The sequence below is a fragment of the Pavona decussata genome, unplaced genomic scaffold (genome assembly GCF_977016875.1).
Source record: "Pavona decussata unplaced genomic scaffold, jaPavDecu1.1 SCAFFOLD_49, whole genome shotgun sequence".
Lineage (NCBI taxonomy): Eukaryota > Metazoa > Cnidaria > Anthozoa > Scleractinia > Agariciidae > Pavona > Pavona decussata.
The window spans coordinates 1,722,501-1,743,342 of record NW_028145471.1 but is presented as its reverse complement, the minus strand read 5'-3'; the positions used below and the strand labels follow the sequence as shown (position 1 = coordinate 1,743,342).

At 36.6% G+C, this 20,842-nt stretch overlaps 1 protein-coding gene and 1 pseudogene across 6 annotated transcripts in view; one reads left to right on the top strand and one right to left on the bottom strand.

Annotated features, from left to right (window-relative positions):
- LOC146481571 (uncharacterized) overlaps positions 1 to 20,842 on the top strand; it is a 150,889-nt pseudogene that overhangs the window by 54,507 nt on the left and 75,540 nt on the right. The gene's annotated exons all lie outside the window — the stretch shown is intronic.
- LOC146481576 (pancreatic triacylglycerol lipase-like) overlaps positions 1 to 20,842 on the bottom strand; it is a 38,497-nt gene that overhangs the window by 680 nt on the left and 16,975 nt on the right. For 2 of the 5 annotated variants that reach the window (XM_085108344.1, XM_085108343.1), the window contains exons 3-7: positions 3,860 to 4,093; positions 3,246 to 3,554; positions 1,798 to 1,980; positions 433 to 663; positions 165 to 208 (exon numbers count right to left, since the gene is read on the bottom strand). In XM_085108344.1, the coding sequence (XP_084964470.1) occupies positions 183 to 208; positions 433 to 663; positions 1,798 to 1,980; positions 3,246 to 3,554; positions 3,860 to 4,093 (983 nt within the window). In that variant the 3' untranslated portion in view covers positions 165 to 182. Of the gene's footprint in view, positions 1 to 164; positions 209 to 432; positions 664 to 1,797; positions 1,981 to 3,245; positions 3,555 to 3,859; positions 4,094 to 4,636; positions 4,724 to 6,208; positions 6,288 to 8,733; positions 8,845 to 20,842 lie in introns of those variants that run through there. The other 3 variants (XM_085108340.1, XM_085108341.1, XM_085108342.1) reach the window with 3 other exon arrangements.

Here is a 20,842-nt window from a genome sequence, read left to right as displayed (position 1 = left end):
CTGCTTCAATTTTGATAACCGGTTTTACATGAAAACGGCGGAAAACACAAAATGAAAAATCAGTTATGTATATGTAACAGCTAAAAGACATTTAGAGATACAAAGAGACAGACAAATGTCATACTGGTTAACCAATGATGGTAAATGGTAAAAAAATTAATTACCATAATAGCAAATCCAAATCACACTATGTGTGAATATTTTGTGCCTGAAAGTAAATTGTAGATGAGTACATTAGTTAACAAAATAATATTAGCACGAATAAAGTCTAAATTTACAGACACATGCTAAAATAAAGGAGGTGAAGTCAAGTGTTTAAAGTCTTCGACATGCAAGACGACTTAAAATACAACGCGATGATCGTTTCTGTGAAATTAAAACTAAAACTACACACACACATACAACATTTCACTGAATTGCAGATCAGCTTACCGCAAAATGGTTCGTGTGAGTTCGTGTTTAGATAGTGTTTCCCGGTCATTTTGGTTTCATCAGCATTGTATCCCAAGGTAGGACATTCGCCATTGCACTTTTGGCATAATCCCAACAGAAAAATCGCGTAGTCAGAACACGGATATGCCTTCCACGAACACTTGTTCTCCACTGATGCTGTGTAGTATGCTGGGGCCCTCAAGTGATCACAGGTAATAGAGAACACATTGACTATGTATTGAAGAAAGTGAACAAACGAAAGAGTATGAACAAACCATGATTATGACTGTCATTATTTACCTTTACCAAGGTAAGTAAACAGCTTTTTATGTTCATTTGGTTAAACCAAAAACAAAAAGCAAGAAAAAAAAAAAAAAAAAATAAATAAATAAAAAATATAATAATAAAATAAAAAAAAATAAAAAAACAGGACCTTCGCTACTAAATATATTTATCAAGAATAAAGCTTTAAGGCTCTATAAGCATGGTAGCTGGCCACAAATGTTGATTAAAATAGTTAGTTTTGCGACAAAAAAATGATCAGTAAAAGGAATTCAAGGACAATTTTCAAGTGTATTTTGAGTAACAGAACATGTAATTGTCCAAAAATTTGTTAAACTAACCATACTTTATTGCATTGAAAATACATTTTTACTGAAACTGAGTTTTTTTTTATTTACCGGTATTGAGTGACCTGTATCAGTATCTGTCCAGTTCTGCCCAGTTCTTCTTTCAGTTATTCATTTATTTAGTTAGTTATTATGCGGTGCACTGTCAGTTATATTGACTAATCTAAGCTAATACTCAATAATGTTCTCAAAAAGAGTAATAATAATAGTAATAATAATAATAATAATAATAATAATAATAATAATAATAATAATAATAATAATAATACTAATGATGATGATGATGATGATGATGATGATAATAATAATAATAAACAACAACAACACATCGTTATTTACAATACACAGCATTGGAAATTCTAGTCTATTGGATCAGGGTGGTATTATAATCTTTCCTTAACCTTACTCAGTCTTGCAGTAGGCGGGAGCAGTGGGAGGTTCCCACCAGAATTTGATATGATTTTAAGTAACTAATCAAAATTTATGCTTTAACTTGGCAATGAGATATTTTTAAGTGTGAGGTGCCACCTTAGACCTACTGAGGTGGGAATCGAACTCACGCCCTTTGGATTAGATCAACCATTGCTCTGCAGACTGAATTACTGACCGTACCAACGTTTGAATTCGTTTATTTGCTAAACTGTTTAAAAGCATTTAAAACTCTAGATAGGGTTAAGACTCTATACATTCGTTCCCACCGAACGTTTAAGTTTTTTTTTTATATACTTGAACTCACCTATTATTACAGGCGTACAACCCCGCTGAAATTTACCACCATTTGGGAAAAAGTCAATGTGGCCAACGACTTGTCCAGTTCCAATTGTAGAAGTGTGAATGACATCGACGTATTTTGCATCGGTTGGGTCCAGACGAACAGCGGGGTCGGTGTAGCTGAAATATGGGCCAGCGGGATCTAGGCCTAGAGTGCACAAACAAACGATGTATGTAAATATATGTGCAGATATATAAATGATATCGTCGGATGCAAATGTTCAGCCTATGCGACCTGACCACGAGATAATACGGTATTCTACGAATACATTCAAAACATAGGCCGTACCTTTCCCGTACGGTATGATAAAGATCCATATCGTAGGGATGACATTTTACAGCTTAAGGCCCTGTTTTGCAGTTGGCAACTCTACTGCGTACAATGGCAAAATAATTTAATGTTCATTTCTAGCTGAATATGACTCAATCTTTCTTGCATCTAACAGCAAAATTCTTAATTTGCTTTTTGCGCGGAAATTAATGTTTTTCGTAAGACTCGCCCCAGTCCCTTCCCGAAAAAAATTTTTGAAGCTCGATTGAACACTGCTTTGTGAAATATCTGCAAAACCAACCAAGGTGATTCCATTTTCTCTTTTCATATTTCTAACGACAATATCGTTTGCCAACTAACGTAAAAATTTAAGAAAAATCCTATGTTTAGAAATATAAAGTTCTGTGCCTAAATCTAGCCAATGGACGTTTTGGCGTACCTTCAATAGTAACAAATTAGATTATTTTGTTGAATATCTCAGTAGTGCTGATCAGGAATAGTTTTCAAACAGATTTCACATTGAAAATAATTTATTCACAGTGAAAAAAAATTCTATTAAATGAGCTGGTGACTATTCTCTTCAGACAACAATTCCTGTTCTTGGAAAATGCTCTATTATAGTCCTTTTTGTTCAAATATGCATAAATTACCATATTTCAATTCTTCCTTTGCAAGGAACGAGCACGGTGACCCCCTCTTTTTATTTCAATTTTGGGGCAAACATATTTAGATTAGTAACTTGACGAAATATGAACAAAATATTATTTTATTTCAGAGGAATGACCTTAAGAAGTTGTAAAACCTGAAGAACGATAATTTCGAGGGCTCGTGGAGAGCTTATAATGTAAAATATTGTATTTATTGACGAAAACTTCACAACACTCTAAGAGTGAATGGTCTTTTGTTCTGATATTCAACTGACCTGAAGGTTGGGGCAGAATGTTTCAGCGAAAAGGGAAAGTGAAGCTAATGCTCAATTTCTAGGGTGTATGTGCGTTGACTGAAACCGCGAGTTTCGTATTAAGTGTAAAGCCCATAAAGTAGTAATAGTTAGCTTAGAAGCAAAAATTTGATGTTTGCGTCAATGTTCTCGCCAATTAAGCGGGCTAAACGCGCGAAGCAGAAAACCTTTTCATTCTTACCGGTGATACGACCAAGAACCATTTCACTGCCTCGAAGATGCCTTCCAGCATATCCTGCAATTTGTCCTCCAAGGCTGAACCCAATAACATAGAATCGATCAGCCAAATCTTTCGAACCACCATTATTGTCGATGATGAACTTTATAAGCTCTCCAATCTGGGCCCCCACAAGCCGAGTGTTTCCAGCAGCTTGACCATATAACTGTCTAGAACCACCAGACCAGTCGACCAGTATCACATTGGCGTCTTCTCGCACAAGAAGCGCATTTTTCATTTCTTCAGCCCATTCTCCCAACCCAAATGCATCCTCTACATAAAGCCAAAATAGAAACAGCGCTTCATTAATAGCAGACCCTTCAGACGTTATCTTAAAACAAAAAAAATCCTAGGCTAAAATTCAAAGAGACATTTAATTTTTATAATTAGGTAATTTTACATACTGTTACAAGATATAATTATCTTCTGCCAAGAGAGAATGATCCTCTCTTGCTTCTGTCTAGTACGTTTGGTAAGTGGTTGGATTATTCAGTAGATTGGCTAATACCTTCATACGTTCGTATTTATCATTAGTTGCTTAAAATAAACCTTTCTCTAAAGAAATAGTACAGTCATACCTGTCCAGCCATGAGAGATGATAATTGTTCTTTTCGTGATGTCGTGATTGGAATTTTCAAGCTTTTCTTCGTCGCTGTCATCTATATACTGCGGATCTTCTTTGTTGGATCTTGTGAACAGCAAAAACTTTGTGTTCACGATGGATGGTTCTTGTGGAAGGCCCACCAACAAATTGGTGAATGGAGGAGCATGACTGAAACATCCATACTTTCCATAACAGACTTGTAGGATGGCTTTAAAAAAAAGAAGAAGAAGAAGAAGAAGAAGAAGAAGAAGAAGAAGAAGAAGAAGAAGAAGAAGAAGAAGAAGAAGAAGAAGAAGAAGAAGAAGAAAGGAAACAGTTTTTAAAACAGTTTGACACTATTGAACAATCGGGGACAAAATCAATAATGTTTCTTATGTTTTAAATCAAAGTTATGTCTTCCGTACATTTATCACAAGTTGATAATTTGGGTAATATTTCATCCTGTAAATTCTTTAAGGTCGTTGAGGGATCTGTGAGGGAATGGGGCATTTTTTAAATATATGTCTTGCTAGTTTTTTTTTTTACGCCATTTAGCTTGGGTAAAGCTGTGGATGTTGTTTATAGGTACAGAGTGCTCCATATTGTGCAAAACAATTGTTTTCATATTATACCTCGTTTTGAATTGGCCTAAATGTTTCACCTCCGTCGGTAACGACGTATACGAAGTTATGTGTTTTTTGTTCTTGCTTTTGCTTGCCTTCTTTCCTTTTGTGTCTTTTGAAACCAAAAGTATATTAACAAGGCTACTCACCACTTGATTGGCCAATAAGAAGGAAACTGCCGAAAACAACCAGCATAATCAAGTATGACTTCTCCATAGCTTGACCTTACCTCAAATCTAAAATGAAATGTAATTTTTTATATACACAGCCTTGTATTTGGATTTGCATCATCAAAAGAGTGAAAAATATCTCACATTAGTTTAGAATTTAAAAGGACATTATAAGCTCTTAAATGTAATGAGGTCGGATACATACTCAGGGGAGAGGCCATGTATGGCTTTGAATGTGATCACATGGCTTTCAGTTGTTCTGATTAAAACAAATAGGTACTACAATTATTTCTTTGGTTGGCGGTCTCTTGATCTCCGAAGTACTGTATTTCGACTGAAATCAAGAAACAATTAATCAGCTGCAATTTGAGGAGTTTTTGTTTGTTTGTTTGCTCGTTTTTTCGTCGATATGGAATTTCATTTTCCTTGGCTTTGATTGCATTAAAAATTGTCTAACTTACCAATTTTTCTTTCCTTTACTAAAGCAATTAACATAACCATTGATTTCAGAAGGAAAAAAATGCAACTTAGTGAACAAATATGTGTCTGCAATCAGCATTACTCCAAGTCAGCTAATTCACGATTAAAAGAAAACTCATTTTCATCGGGAGAAAAAATTTACCAGTTTGACACTCTATCTGGTACAAATGCCGCGAGGGAATGTACTTCTAATAATTGGTGACGATATTAATATATAGTTTAAAAAATTGCCCTATAAGAGAATTAAGCTCGAAAACAGAGATTGTAAACTTACCAGTGTTGATCCAGTAATCTGGGGGTCCTTTGATATATTGGTTTCGAGTAGAAGTAGAAAGTCGTTCAAAGGAACCTTAGCGGTTAGTTACAGGGAGGCGGAGAAGTGCAAATTCATCAAAGTGCTACAATTTATCAACATTTTTCAAATGACTGTAAATTGACTTTTTTGGGTGGCGGTCTCTAGATTGATTGATTTTAAATTTCGAAAATTTGTTTTTGGCATATTAAATCCAGGCAATTTGAAAACTCCCTCAGAACAAGGACGAAATAAAATAGTTGCACAGTCGGTGAAAGGAACCGGGTTAATTTTAATTCAAGAGGAGAACACCTACTCAAAGAAATTGAAAGAGACCAGAAAAATGCCGCTTAGAAAATTCTCAAAGATAAATTCTCAGACCTTGAGAAATTAACCATAGTGTGTGAATCATAGATTAAAGACAAGATGAAACGTCTAGTAAGGTTTTCTTTGAGCACAAAACAACCGAAAGCTATATGCCGCAGTTTATGGCTTCTAAAGTTTAAGCTGAGACGTTCAGGAACCAACTGCTAGCTAATTTTGATCGTCAATTATACCTCAATTTATTTTGGTTCCTTTGTAGATTTTTTTGTGGTTTTCTTTCTTCATACGTTTAAGCCGGATACGATTTTTCCAAATTCGATTCATAGCTGAATAAGCACTTTCTTACACGTTCTTGTCTTGGGGGAGTCTACCGTTAATCATAAATGTTGCAGTAATTGTATAATGCTATTTTATAACCTGACTATAAAATGATCTCGACGCGGGCGTAAACTTACACGTACAGTTGTCGATGTCTGACTGTGCCTTGCTTTTGTCGTAATTACCTTAGCAAACTTTGTTTCAAAAGGCGGACAAGGAAGTGGAGATGAAGATCGTATAGGCGCACAATTCCAATATGTGCTGGTGGTAGGTAACAGAAAGATATATATTTTTTGGCTCAAAGAAGTTTCAATGACGTCACTTTTTAGCCACGTAACTTCCATTGTTGACTAAGGGGGCGGCGTAGGCAGAGGGGGCTGGCGGAGGTGGAGTCATGCATATTAAAAAAGTGCTCCTTTTTAAAAGCATTCCTAAGACTACTTGACAACCAGTATGCTTTTAACGACAAAGTTACGAACCTAACGCTGTTTTGTTTAACAAAACCGTCTCGGACTCTTATTTTGCAAGAATCAAGGAACTCCTTCTTCAGGAAACGTTAACGGTAAGCGTCGAATTTCAGTTGTTCTTTCGCTAACGTAGAAGGTCTAGCAATCAGATGACTACACGAATCATCCCACTGTACAATATAAACTGTAAACTCATGGAATAATTTCACACCTATAATTAAAAGAATCGACTGTATAAGCTATGCAGTTGAAACGTTTTGGTTCAATAGTTTGGGATACCAAGTTTTCCAACCCACGCAGGGGTCATTTTTTTTAACAAGCCCATCTTGAGATTAAAAAATTTTAAAATGTAAAAGTAGTGGGAGTAAGGAATTGATTTCGGGTTAAAAGCGGGGTTCCTCTGTATTTTATATATACTTATAGATGTTAGCTTTAACAAAAATAAGAGAGTTTTGTTGCATATATTCATGGAAGTTTTTTGTGTTTGTTTTTTGTTTTTCGCAGTCGTCAATGCCATTTCCCATGATGCCGTTAATGACGAACTTAACGCAAACATCGAGTTTTAAAAAATTGAGGCATATGTTTGCTATCATCAACATACTGCCAACTCGGCTCTCAAGAAAGGCGTAATTTTATTACAACAAAACCGTAACAGAAACAGTTATGTACTCTCCAGTACAAAAGGCCGCTTGGTAATGCACTGGTAACTTGCAATAGTTTCAAAATACTGTTCAATCACAAAAAAATCCGGCCTGCAAACGGGAGTTGTAAAATTACCAATCTTGGTCTAGGGATGTTTCTTAATCGCTGCGTTCCGAGTAGATCAAAAATACGGTGATCAGCATCAATTAAAAGTTATCCTGGTAATATCAATGCTTTTTCAACCCCTGAGGTGATGAGAATAAAGGATATAGTCACCCTAGGTGAATTTTCTTGATACGTAATGACTTCTCCTCAGTACTTTTACAAGAAAGCTTTGGGGGCAAGGCAGGAGAATTTCTTCTCTGATGTTAGGCGGTTAAATGGTTAATCGATTAGCAGTATGGACCGACACGGAGAAATGCAAATTCAATAATGTGTTGCCATTTGGCAACTGTGTTTGTTTTAGACAAATGAGTGTGCATTATGTATTTGGACGACGCCTTTTGGATCGATTGAATGAAAACCTGACAATGAAAACCTGACAATCTATAGACAATTAAACCCCCCAGGACAAGCACAAGTGTGAAACCAAAATCCCAAGTTGCATTGGTCGCCAAGTTTGTAAGACGAGCTCAGCTCATTCTACCGCCGGAGGCGAGCAGCAATGCAAATATGCCACCATTTATCCACAAAAGCGCATAAATAAAATACCACACAAATTGTTCCAAAATAGAGAAATTTCACGGTAAATGCTCTCACGTTACAAACGTTAAATAAAAATTGTCTACCATTTTCTCAGACTTTGAGCTCAGCTCGTTCTACTGCCGGAGGCGAGCAGCAATGCAAATATGCCACCATTTATCCACAAAAGCGCATAAATAAAATACCACACAAATTGTTCCAAAATAGAGAAATTTCACCGTAAATACTCTCTCGTTACAAACGTTAAATAAAAATTGTCTACCATTTTCTCAGACTTTGAGCTCAGCTCATTCTACTGCCGGAGGAGAGCAGTCATGCAAATATGCTGCTATTTAACCGCAAAAGCCCATAAATAAGATGACCAGACAAATTGTTAAAAAATAGAGAAATTACACGGTAAATACTCTCTCGTTACAAAAATTAAGTAAAAATTACCTACCATTTTCGCAGACTTTGAGAAATTGCTCCATAGTATGTCAATCATAGATTGAAGACAAGGTGGAAGGTTTAGTTAGGTTTTGTTTAAACACAGAACAACTGAAAGCTTTATGTTGCGGTTCAAGATTTCAACATTTCAACTGGGGCGTTAACGAACCAGTCATTGGCTAAATTTGGTCGTCACTATAGTCAGTTTATTCTAGCTCCTTTTTGTTCTTATGTATATTTTTTTTCTGGTTTCATTTCTTACTTTTAAGCCAGATACGAATTTTTCAAATTCGATTCATAGCTGAATAAGTACTTTCTTACGCGTTCTTGTCTTGAGGGAATCTACCGTTAACCATAAATGTTGCAGTTATGGTATAATGCTATTTTATAACTATAAAATGATCTCGAGGCGGGCGAAAACTTACACGGTTGTCAATGCCTGACTGTATCTTGTTTTGCTCGTAATTACCTTAGCACACTTTTGTTTCAAAGGCGGAGAAGGAAGTGGAGATGAAGATCGTATAGGCGCACAATTCCAATATGTGCTGGTAGTGGGTAACAAAAGATATATATTTACGCTCAAGGGAAGTTTCAATGACGTCACTTTTTTAGCCACGCAACTTCCATTGTATACGGAGGGGGCGGTATTGGCAGAGGGGGGCGGCGGAGGAGGAGACGTACATTTGGAAAGTGTTACCTTTTAAAAGCATTCCTAAGACTACTTGACAACCAGTATGCTTCTAACGACAAAAGTCACCAACTTAACGATGTTTAGTCTAACGAAACCGTTTCGGACTCTTATTTTGCAAGAATCAAGGAACTCTTTGTTTAACAAAATTAAACAAAAAGCGTCTAATATCAGTTGTTCTTTTGCGAAAGAAGGTTTCGCTTATTTAGATGACTACACCAATCGCCCCAAAGCGCATGGAATAATAGCGTCTTTCTTAGAAATGGACGCTAATTTCACATCTTTATATAAATATTTTACACTGAATAAAAAAAAAAATCGACTACGTGAGCTGCACACAGTTGATACACTTTAGTTCAATAATTCGAGATCTCAAGTTTTCAAGCCCACACAGTAGCCAATTTTTTTTAACTCTCAATGGCATCTTGATTGCGAAAGCAGCATCGTTGGAACAAAAAGGACAATTTGAAAGAATGGAAAATGTAAAAATGGTAGGTGAAACGAATTAATGTCGTGTCGAAAGGGGTCATGTATATTTTATAAAATATCTGAAGATTTTAGCTTTAATGGCCATAAGATATCAGCAATTGTACCATATCTGAGAAATAGCCACCAGTACCATCAAATTGTTTTCTGGTCAGGCTTTGAAATGAAATGAAATGAAATAAGAAAAAAGTCTAACAATATGCCTAGGTTGTTTTTATTTAAACATTTGCCCTAATAATGCTTGTTGAATATGGGATAATTATAGTGCGTGTTCGTGAAATAATCGTTAATGTTTTAATTATTCGTTATGCGAGGGCTTCAAGTGGTTAAATACCAGCTGCAGTAATTATACAGCTCCTTTAAAAGTTATTTTTTCGTCAGTTGTATTTGCTCAACGCAAACATGGAGTTAAAAAAAATGAGACATATGTTTGCTATCATCAACATACTGCCAACTCGGCTCTCAAGAAGAAAGGCGTAATTTTATTACTACAAAACCGTAACAGAGATAGCTATGTACTCTCCAGTACAAGAGGCCGCTTGGTAATGCACTGGTAATTTGCCATATATAGTTTCAAAATACTGTTCAATCACAAGAGAGCCGTAAAATTACCAATCCTGGTCTAGGGATGTTTCTTAATCGCTGCTTTATAGAGTAGATAAAAAATCACTGTAACAGGTCTTAATCGGCAGTAGGGACCGACTTAGTAATAAGAACAAACACTAAGAAATGCAATTTCAATAATTTTCATGCCATTTATCAGCGTCCGTTATACCACTTGGCAACTGTGCTTGTTTAAGGCAAAAGAGTGTATATTACGTATTAGGCGACGCCTTTTGGACCCATCGAGTTTGAACTATGGAATGAAAACCTGGCAATCTGGCGAAAATTTAACCCTTAGGACAAGCACAAGAGTGAAACCAGCTACAGTGGTCGCCGAGCCTGTAAGACGAGCTTAGCAAATTCTGCTCCCGGGAGTGTAGCTATATGTCGTGGGCAGTGGGTAGAGATCGTGAGTCGTGAGTCGTGGGTGTGGGTAAATGTTGTGAGTAAAAATGAAGTTAAAAAAATAAAATATGAGAGAATAGAAATAAAATTCATGAAACGAAAATTTCGATTACTTTGATGAAGTGATTTGCCGCCAGTCAAAATCTTCGTAGAATATTTTCAAAATGGCGGCGTATTTTAAATTCTCCTCCCTATCCCCCCACCCCATGCAATGTCAGCACAAAGGCAGATCCACAGAACAAATGGACACCAGAAAGGCATGTAAACATGGTCAAGATTAATGAGAAAAATAAGAGAACCGAACGAAGAGGAGGGTCGCTCTCGAGCACTTTCTCCCTCCCGAAATCAGCCAAACATGTTAAACATCACTGCATCCGGCGAGGATTTGAAGCATCATAAACGTAAAACGTCGTCTTCGTAAAATGGGAGACAGCTACAAATTTTCCTTAGTTTATTTTCGCCACGATTACAGAATATGGACATAAAAAGTGCTTCTTTTAATTATTTTTTGGCATTAATCTTGGCTAACTCTACCTGTCTATCTGGTGTCCATTTGTTCTGTGGACCCGCATTTTCAAAGACAGTAGGGGTGGGGGATAGGAGGGAGAAGAATTGGTGTTTATATTGAACGAGCGTTGATAAAAAATACGCAACCATTTTGAAAATATACTATGAAGATTAGTCTGACGGTAAATCGCTTCAAAATAATCGAAATTTTGGTTTCATGAATTTTCTTTCTTTAATTTTCATTTTTACCCACGACATTTACCCACACCCACGATCCACGACCTCTACACATTACCTACAACCCACTACACTCTGCTCCCGGCGGCGAATAGTCATGGAAATATGCTACAGTTTATCCGCATAAAGCGCATAAATAAGATGACCACACAAAATTGTTCAAAAATCGAGAAATTTCACGGTAAATACTCTCTCGTTACAAAAGTTAAATACAAATTATCTACCATTTCAAAAATTTTACCTGCAGTACAACATTGCTCTTGCATGAAATTGAGAATGCGTTAGGCTAAGTTTTAAAACTGAAGAACTACAGAAGGCTTGATTCGTTCCGGATATAAATTCTCTTGCTAGCTTAAAATGCGTATATATCATATATCATATCTTCCTGAATTCTTCTTCGTAGTGACAATGCTCAAACAAATGACATAGCCATTGAACATACAAATACGGTGAACAGGCATACGTTTGTGATCATAAAATGTAATTTTATTGTCAGAAAAATGTTACAAAAACAAATCGATACTGTTTAGTATAGTCCCCTGAAAATCTACTTTCATTGGTAATTAAAGTTTCAATACACTGCATGTTTTCCAGGAGAACAAACTGAAAACGAAAATTACTTGAATTTACCATTGCGATCCTATAATGTCTTTAAGTCGTTGTTTTGGCTCTTGATATTTCGACTTCTTGAATTACCTTTATGATTCCTTGTCTCTCGGTCGATCGGGTTTTAACTTGGAACTTTCATTCTCTCGGCGAAAAAGGCGACAGTAGACTGATAAACTCAAATCAACGTGGCCATAGAGTATGTAAACGAGCTCGGCTCGATCACTTTATTTGGTGCCGGAGGCGAGTACGCCAGCAGAAAAGGGCATAAACAAGGCGGCCACATGAAATTTTCACTTAAAACAATATCGATATATTCTCAGCACATACTCTCTGTTTAGAGGATTTAACATTGTGAAATGTTAACTTTATCTCCCATTTAAATCGAATTTATTTGTGAAGGGAATTTATTGGAAATATTTACACGATCAACGAGAACTGAAAGGTTAAGCGCCTGATAGCACTTAACATAAGATGAAACACAAATATGAAACTTTTAGGATTTTCTTGAAAATTTAGGCACTTTTATTCTTCAAAGATTTTACACTATACGGCACAAAAATTATAGCAAGTGTACGTTTCTCTACCACTACATCACCGACTTTTTTTGTATTAGAATCTGCCTGAATTTGTGCTAAGCGTCACAGAATTTATTACTTGCAATTAATATTGAGTGATGCAACAACTAAGGAGAACAATTTCATAAATAATCAGTGAATAAAATGAGTATTAGTCGACTTATTTTACGAGGGTATTCTCTTTAGTCCTCAAAGAACAGAAAAAAGTGAGCTTTAGAAACATAATTTACGGATAAAAAATAAGTAGAAAAAAAAGTTAAAAAAATACATATACACAAAGCATATTTAGGGCAATTAAGGACGAACACCGCACATAAAAGGAACCTAACCTATTACCCGTCTATATATAGTGCAAGAAAGCAAGAAGCAAATGACGCGTTGAATATTGCTCCGAGTGATTTTTGCTTCTGGAAGCAATCTGTAGCCACCTCTTGCTAGAAACACTTTGTACATAATGAACATTTATTTGATGCCTTTTCAGAACGCTTGTGTTCACTGTCGGCCCCAAAGGAGAATGGAAGAGAGCTTTTCAGCTGACGGGTATTTTGTTCAATTTAATACATTAAATTTATAATGTTCCTAAAATCGGTTTAGTGAGCTGACTTAAAATTGTTCTTTTGGCTAGGATAAAATATAAGCAGCCGTATTCGCAGCAGAAGTCTGTGGAGCCATGGGATATTCCTTTTTTGTTCTCTGTTTGTTTGTTACTTAATTCTATTGTGCTGTGAGCGGCTGCGTGTTCGTCTGTCGGTCATTTTGCTGTTCGGTCGTTGAATTTGTTCGGTCAGTTTCAAGTGCTCGGTCGCTCGGTCTTTTTGATGTTCTTTTTAATTATTGCAGGGTAAATTTGTGTTGTGAGTTAAAAGGGACTATTTCTTATAATTCAAAGGCAGAAAAAGGTTCTAATTTGAAGGTTAAATTTATATTATAATAAGCTAAAAATAAAGCGTTTAAGTGTCATGTAACCGATTGCATAAGTTTCGTGGTCAAGAGAAAATCAGTATTCCATGAAAGACCTTTGAGCTGATTACCAGTACTAGTATCTATGGGCTAAATAATGCTCTTAACTTGGAACTTAAAATTGTATTATCGTTAATCATTCTTATTATACGGCTGGCTCCGTGACCTGGCAAGATGAGTCCGTGAGCGGGCAACAATCCTGTGTTGTGATTGGTTACCCGAGCGGGCAAGATTGAGCTTAATCTTGCCCGCTCAGGATTACCCGTTGCCCTTTCGCTCGGCGTAGAAATTTTAATCCAAGAACGATGCAATTCTTTTCTCCCATTTTCTGCTGGTCTGGGGGAAACCTCTTACTATAATGTTCGGAAAACTCTCACAATCTACCTGACGTCGAATCGGTGAGTTGCTCTGTTCATTTGTGTCTCAAGTCGAGTACTAAATTAATAAGTTCTCCCGCTTTTGCATTGACCTTCGCGTTGTGGTAGTTGCGTTAAGTGTTTCATTTGTGCAGTTGTGAAAAGTGTTTTTCTCAAGTTCACACGTAGAAGCTCACGTTACAATTTACCCTTTGTTTGTTCAGTGTAAACAACAAATCCTCTCAAAGCCTCGCTAAGTTAACCCGCTCTATTTTTTGCCTTATATTTGCATGTAATTTCAAAACATATTGTTTTAATACAAGAATTATTAATGGGCTAAAAACTTTGTAAAATGTTTATTAATTACGCTATAAAATGGCGGGTTTGCGCCGGATTTTATTAAAATCTTCCCGCACTTGCGAAAACCTAATTTTTGCGCACTAAACAATTGTTTACGTCCTTTGGGCCATTGTAAAAGTCGATCCTGAACACAAATGCTAATCTAAAAATGCACTGAAAATAAATCTTACACCAATTGGCTGTAAAGAAGTTATGTCCGAGCAGAACAGTTTCACGTTTTCTTTTTGTATAGCTTGAATGTAAAGCCATATAACAAATCCTATATTGAGCAAAGTTGTTCGGTCAAGATGGTTGGACATTGGATATTGGCCTGGTTCTTTCTCCTGTTCTGTAAATATTGCTTGTAACCACTGCTCGCCTCGACCAGCTCTTGCTTACTGCAAGGAGTGCATAATTCTTGTAAGATTTATGTCAAGAATCAACAAACTGAACTGAACTGAACTAATTGATTGATTGATTGATTGATTAATTTATTGATTAGGATGTATTTGAATTGTTTTAAAATAAGATTGCCAGTGGACAAAATCCTTATTCCCTTCACCGGAATGAGCGTGTTGTTATGAAATCAAGTGCGGTTAGTGAAATTGCACGGTTTTTGTTGAAAAGTAGGCTGCCTTTCGTAACGGTGATGACTGAGGCTAAAGAAAAGTTTGTTAATTAATACTAGCTAAAGCCAATAAAACAGTAATTGATTCTCACCGGGAGCCCCCCCTCCCAAACGCCCCAGATGGAGATAAGTTGTGGGAAGAGACGAGCCCTACGGCGGCCACTTCCCGAGAACCACAGGCAAATAAATAGTCCAGAGCTAGAAAAACACACAAAGAACACGTAAACCCCCCCAGAACTCAAAAACCTTTATTGCTGACAATTTTAAACAATCCTAGAACAAAAGACAAGAGGCCAAGCAAAATTTTGTCAAGCTTATGGAAAGACTGACTTGAAAATCTTTTAAGAGCTTTTCACGAACTTAAAAGTTCGTGAAAAGCTCTATACGAGGAAATTGTGCCTGGGACATCGGATGAGGATCAAGAAGTAGACGCCAAAACTTCAGCTGGATGTCCGGGCTGTAAAATCTTTGCTTAATCGTCATAATGATCTACCAAGCTAACAAAATGCTGACCTAAGAGCTTGGCACATTTGATTAGGGCCTGCAGGCCTGCAACGCATGGCATTTTCCCCTTTCCAGGAACGCCATTGGATAATATTAAGTAATACCTCATCCGGGAGAAAATCGTAACAAGGCTTCAAACAGGGTGAGGCCGACATAAAGAAAGACAAGTTATGATAAATATTCAAAGCACGTGAATAGCAGCGAAATAGACCGGGACAAACGAAATAAAACTCTTGTTCGGAGAAAGCGAATAACGACTGAAACTTGACCAAGATTCAGCCTTCTTATCTAACACCAATTTCGGTTTCTGAGCCTAAAACTTGCGTGGATATCGAAAAGAATTCTTACTTTAACCGCTTGTAATTTAACAGAAAAATCTGTGAATGCATTTTAAAGATATCTTGATTTATGCAAAGTAGGAACTTCAATCATTCATCTGCGCTTTATTTTCACTGTTTTTAAACATAAATATCTGAAATCGGAGACACTCATGAAGCTCAATATACATTTAGAATGTTGTGCTATGAGGAACGACCTTTAACAGAAAAGACAAAGTGTAAAGTTCTATTTTGCAAGAGATATCGGTGAAAAATGGGGGGAATATACAAAATCACCCCGTAAAAATTGATTAATTATTTGCTTGAAAACGCTCTCACAGATTTTTTCTAATTTCGCCTACAAGTTGTCTAGATTGAGTAGTTTAAATCCCCAAAGTTTCGTCTTAGAGTGTCTGACTAGAATTCGAGATAATCGACAATGTTTAAAATGAGAGGCTATGCGCTTCCGTTGTTATGGTAAAGGTGTTGCTTGGAAACCGATGAGAAACTAACTTTGATCATATGTTGAAATGATGATGTAGTATGAAGGAGATCGAAGTTTATCTTGTATGCGAGATTGTAATTTCAAAACTTCCACGCTAAGTCCAGAAAAACTGCCGCGAGCCTCCTAAAAAGAACTAGTTTATGAACTTTTAAACTGCAGTGCTAACACTGGAAAGTGCCGAAATTGAACGAAAAGTAAGGAACACTAATATGAGCTAAAAACATAAACGTTATGGGAAGAAAACTGATTGTTATTCATTTTAAAAAGTGAACTTCTATCTTCTTAAAGATATGTCGGTCAAAAAATGGTTTCCATGGCAACATCAAAGGCAATCAACCTTAACCAACCACATCAAAATTTGCCAGATAAGTTTTTGAAAAAGAGCTGAAGTTTCAGGGCGTTTGCCAATCCCCCCTAGCTCCCCTGTCTAGATAGGGTTAAATATAACTTCATTTTATTTGTGCTACTTCTCGATTATTTCAACTCATTCAACATGTACAAAAACGGCGAACTACCCAGGAACCAAATTGGTAGGCGTGACGTTCGAGTTAAGAAACAAAATAAAAAATTCACCGACGTGTGCTCACGTTCTCCACAAAACCATGAGGTTGGTAAGGAAATGTCATCATCATCATCATCGTCATCAACCAACCGCACTGCAGTCGATCACGAGCTTTGTCCACGCCTTCCGGTCTTATACCATGTTTCGAATCTCCTCTGGCGTTGGTGGGTATGCCTGGCTGATTACGCCGGCAATGTACTGACGAAACATCAGCTTTAGGCGACTGGGCTTACGTTTGCCTTGTTTGGGGTGGAAAAGGGCGTACCTGTTGACCAATTCATTCTCTGGTTTCCTGAGGATATGCCCTGGAAGTGGAGCTGTCGTTGATGTTCTTCATTCGAGATGAAGTCCATTCTCTTGATATCCAGGATTATTCTATAGCAGCTGGTGGTGAAGCTCTGAGTGTTGAGTATCAACATTTATCACGCATGTGCAGCGCGGTTGTTTTTCCTTATTAAATCTATTGCTTTACGGCGTTGTCGTTGTCGTCACAGTCGTCGTTGCTTAGGTTCCCTATTATTCAAGTAGGATACCTAGATATGAATTTAGCGATTTTTTACGACATTTTCTTAATTAAAACCTCACGAAAAGTTTCCATTTTTCCTTACAGAAGTTTTAAAATGGAGTTATCTATTCACTTGCTTACCATTATAATGACCAATTAACATTGTTTTTTTTTCTTTCGTAGCTGTCGTCTTTCATTTAAACATGGACAGCAACGAGACATCATGGTTGCCTCTACATGTAAAAGGAAATGGCTCGTCCCATTTAAACAACCATACAGAAGATCTGATATACGTCTTTACACCAGCTGGTGTCTTTGAAAAAAGAGCCCTTTGCTTAATGATGTCAGCCATTTGTGTAAATGGCTTCCCAGGCAACCCTTTCTTACAATACTTTCTTTACCAAAAGCCAACGAAAACATGGGTCCAGTCAAACCGTTTTATCAGGAACCTGAAGATGTATGGAAAAAGCCGGTCTCTCGCAGACACCAGTTCTTGTGTGGTATCGTTGCCTCTTTATTGTATTCAAATATCCTTTGATGTTTTTCAAAGTGGCTGGGCCTGCAAGATAGTCCGGTATTGCAGCATTGCATTTCCTACTATAGCCCTCAATCATCTCATCCCGATTAGCTTCGAGAAGTACTTATCAACTCGATCGGTTCCACGTACACTCTACGTCTCAAAAGTTCGTAAAATAATTATTTGTGCTTGGATTTTCGGATTTGTCATTCAGCTATTTCCTATGGTCACGTTTGAGAGATTAAGAGTGGAACTCAACAACACTCATTACACTGTTGTCTGCAAGTATTACAAGGATTGCTATCCATTTAAACTGTCAATCATACTTATTCCACTACATTACCTTCTTCCCGTTGCATTTGTAACCTATGTAAACATTTGTTTGATAAAAACTATTTGGACGAGACAAAGAAGGCGATTTGTGAATGGTGTCACCGATGCATTCAAGACCCAACTAAGAGCCAAAAGTATAAGAGGGACTGCACTTCTGCTCGTTCTTACGTTCGTGTTCTTCATCCCTCACTTAATAATAATAATAATAATAATAATAATAATAATAATAATAATAATAATAATAATAATAATAATAATAATAATAATAATAAAGAAGTTTAATTCCATCATCATCGCAGTTAATCTGAATTACAATGTGGTTACAATTGTACAACTATAAGAATTACATACTGTTAATCAATCAATGAGGGACTGGGTTACAATAAGTTTCATATCAAAATTACAAATAAGTTCATACTTATGCAAGTTAAAAATTGGGTATAAAGCCTAAAAATCCAAAGATCGTTGAAAGCTAAAATAGTGCTTGGGAAAAAACTATGGCGCAATCTTTCTGTCCTGCATTTAATTAATGTATATTTATTAGCGCTTCTCGTTTGATAGTGATTCATGTGCTCTCTCGTTACTAGAAGATGTTTAACAAGAGGTCCTCCTCTTGAGATCTTTTCAAGAGTTTTAACACAAAGTTCACTACATCGTTCGTCTAATGTTCTTAAATTTATTTAGTTGATATAACATACACTCAGATAGCTAGGCCACAACGCGAGTTTTCTACTAAGTACATTATTCGTTATGCAAGTGGTGGCATGGCTGCGTATCTCAGCATTTTGATCAACTTCATTATTTTCTTTGTCGAGATGGAGGATTTTCGCGTGTTTCTGAAGAATCTTCTGTGTAGAAGATGTGATGAAGTCGTAACTGGAGCAGAACGAAACCAGGCCAACCGGTGGCTAGGTCCTCTCATGATGAAAAACAAAAAAAAAACAAAACCTGCATTATTTAGTTTCTCAAAGTAGCTTTGAGATATCCAAAAAAAAAAAAATCGGGCGTCATCCCAATAAAGATGATGGTATACGCTTGAATGCTTGGTATGATTAGTAAAGAGACAGTTCACTTTACTAGCTGTATAACGGGGTGAGAGCGTTGATCGAATGCTGGTTACAAATCGATTAATTTGCTTTCCAATTAAACTTTATTTACAGTAAATACCTTTTATCCTAAGTGTAGTTCCACGAGTACGCGTTGGATAGATGATAGATAGCTGTTAACTGTAATCATCTTATTCCTAATACGTACGAATGTAATCTGAAATTGCTTTACTAAAAACATCCTCCACATTATTTTAATCCTATCGAGACAGGGGAGGAGGGGGTGGGGGGCATTCTACCTACGGCGACTTTGAAGCTCAATAATTTTTTTAGTGTTTGTGCAAACGCCATTACACTTAGTCACTTTTTTTTTAGAAAATTTCTTTGGAAGCAATTTAATGCGATCGGTTATTTAGTGTTTTATAAATACTTTCAGTTCAAACAAAAAGGGCACTTTGCAATACAATATTAAAACTTTTAAACTAATTCTTGATAGAATATGAATATATGAAAGATATGTGAAACACCTTTTCTGATATTTTCAAATATATGTGATTTTAATCTGTAACGTCACATATTTCTGTTATAAGGTAATACAATATTAAAACTTTTAAACTAATTCTTGATAGAATATGAATATATGAAAGATATGTGAAACACCTTTTCTGATATTTTCAAATATATGTGCTTTTAATCTTCGATAACGTTACATATTTCTGTTATAAGGTATTAAAGTCATTGCCTTCTCTTAAAAGTACTTAATAGCCGTGCAGAGGCAAAGACTCCCACTGTAATATAACGTTGTAACATACATAACCAAAGCAAAGCGTTTGCTTTGGTTATTCAATGAAGCTTGTCTTCAGTATTGCTCGTGGGTGTATGCCAGAGAAAGCTAGCAGGCTCTTACGAACTCAATTCTGGTTTTACGGAAGAGTTATCCATTTCTTGGAAACAAAAATTTACCAGGATCCTACAAATTTTATTTGGCTAACAAAGAAAAAAAAGGTCTAACAATCTACTTGGTGACGTCATTACACTGGATTTAATGACAAATATTTTTTCATGGAAAAAGTTCAGCGTGGGCTATTGCGATATGGATTTCGGGAGAGGTTATGAAGCTAGATTTGGTATCGGGCGTCTCCTCGACCTACTCTCGCGCATACTTGTGCTTAGCAACCTCCCGTGTGCATTCATATTTCAATATTACACGCCGAGTAATTTACGATTTGTTAAGTATTTGCCCAGTTTAGCAAAGCGCGCTCGTCATTACCTGAGTAAAAAGAAGAACATCACACTATTACAAGCGTAAGCTTCTCTTAAGCTTCTGTCGTACTTAGCAACCTCCTCAATGTTGCACGCTAAGTCATTTACCATTTGATAGCTATGACCATTAGATAACTATAACTAAGTGTCCTCCCTATACCTAGGCGAAAGGAACAACAATATCGGAATTAAAATTTCTTCTACATTTACAGAAGGATTTTAAATCAAGCCGTATCACCAATACCGATACACCAAAAGACGTTATTCAGGGCCACGTGAGATTTACCCCAGGGCCGTTTTTGTCTTTAAGTATTCCCCGCTGGATCTGTTCAAAAACTACAGAAGAAAGCGAGAGCCTGAACTTACACGTAATGTTCATGCTCAGAATCGTTACTAAACCTCCACCCCTCCCCCACTTTGGTCACAATTTTCCCAGCTGCCTTGATCTGCCAAGACGGTGGCTTGGCTTGAAGCTGCAGCCGTGAGTAAGGGCAATCATTAGTAAAATGCAAATATTATGTTTATCACCGCTGTTTGTATTTTATCTGTGATCAAGCTACGATGGCCCAAGAACAAAAGGACAATCATC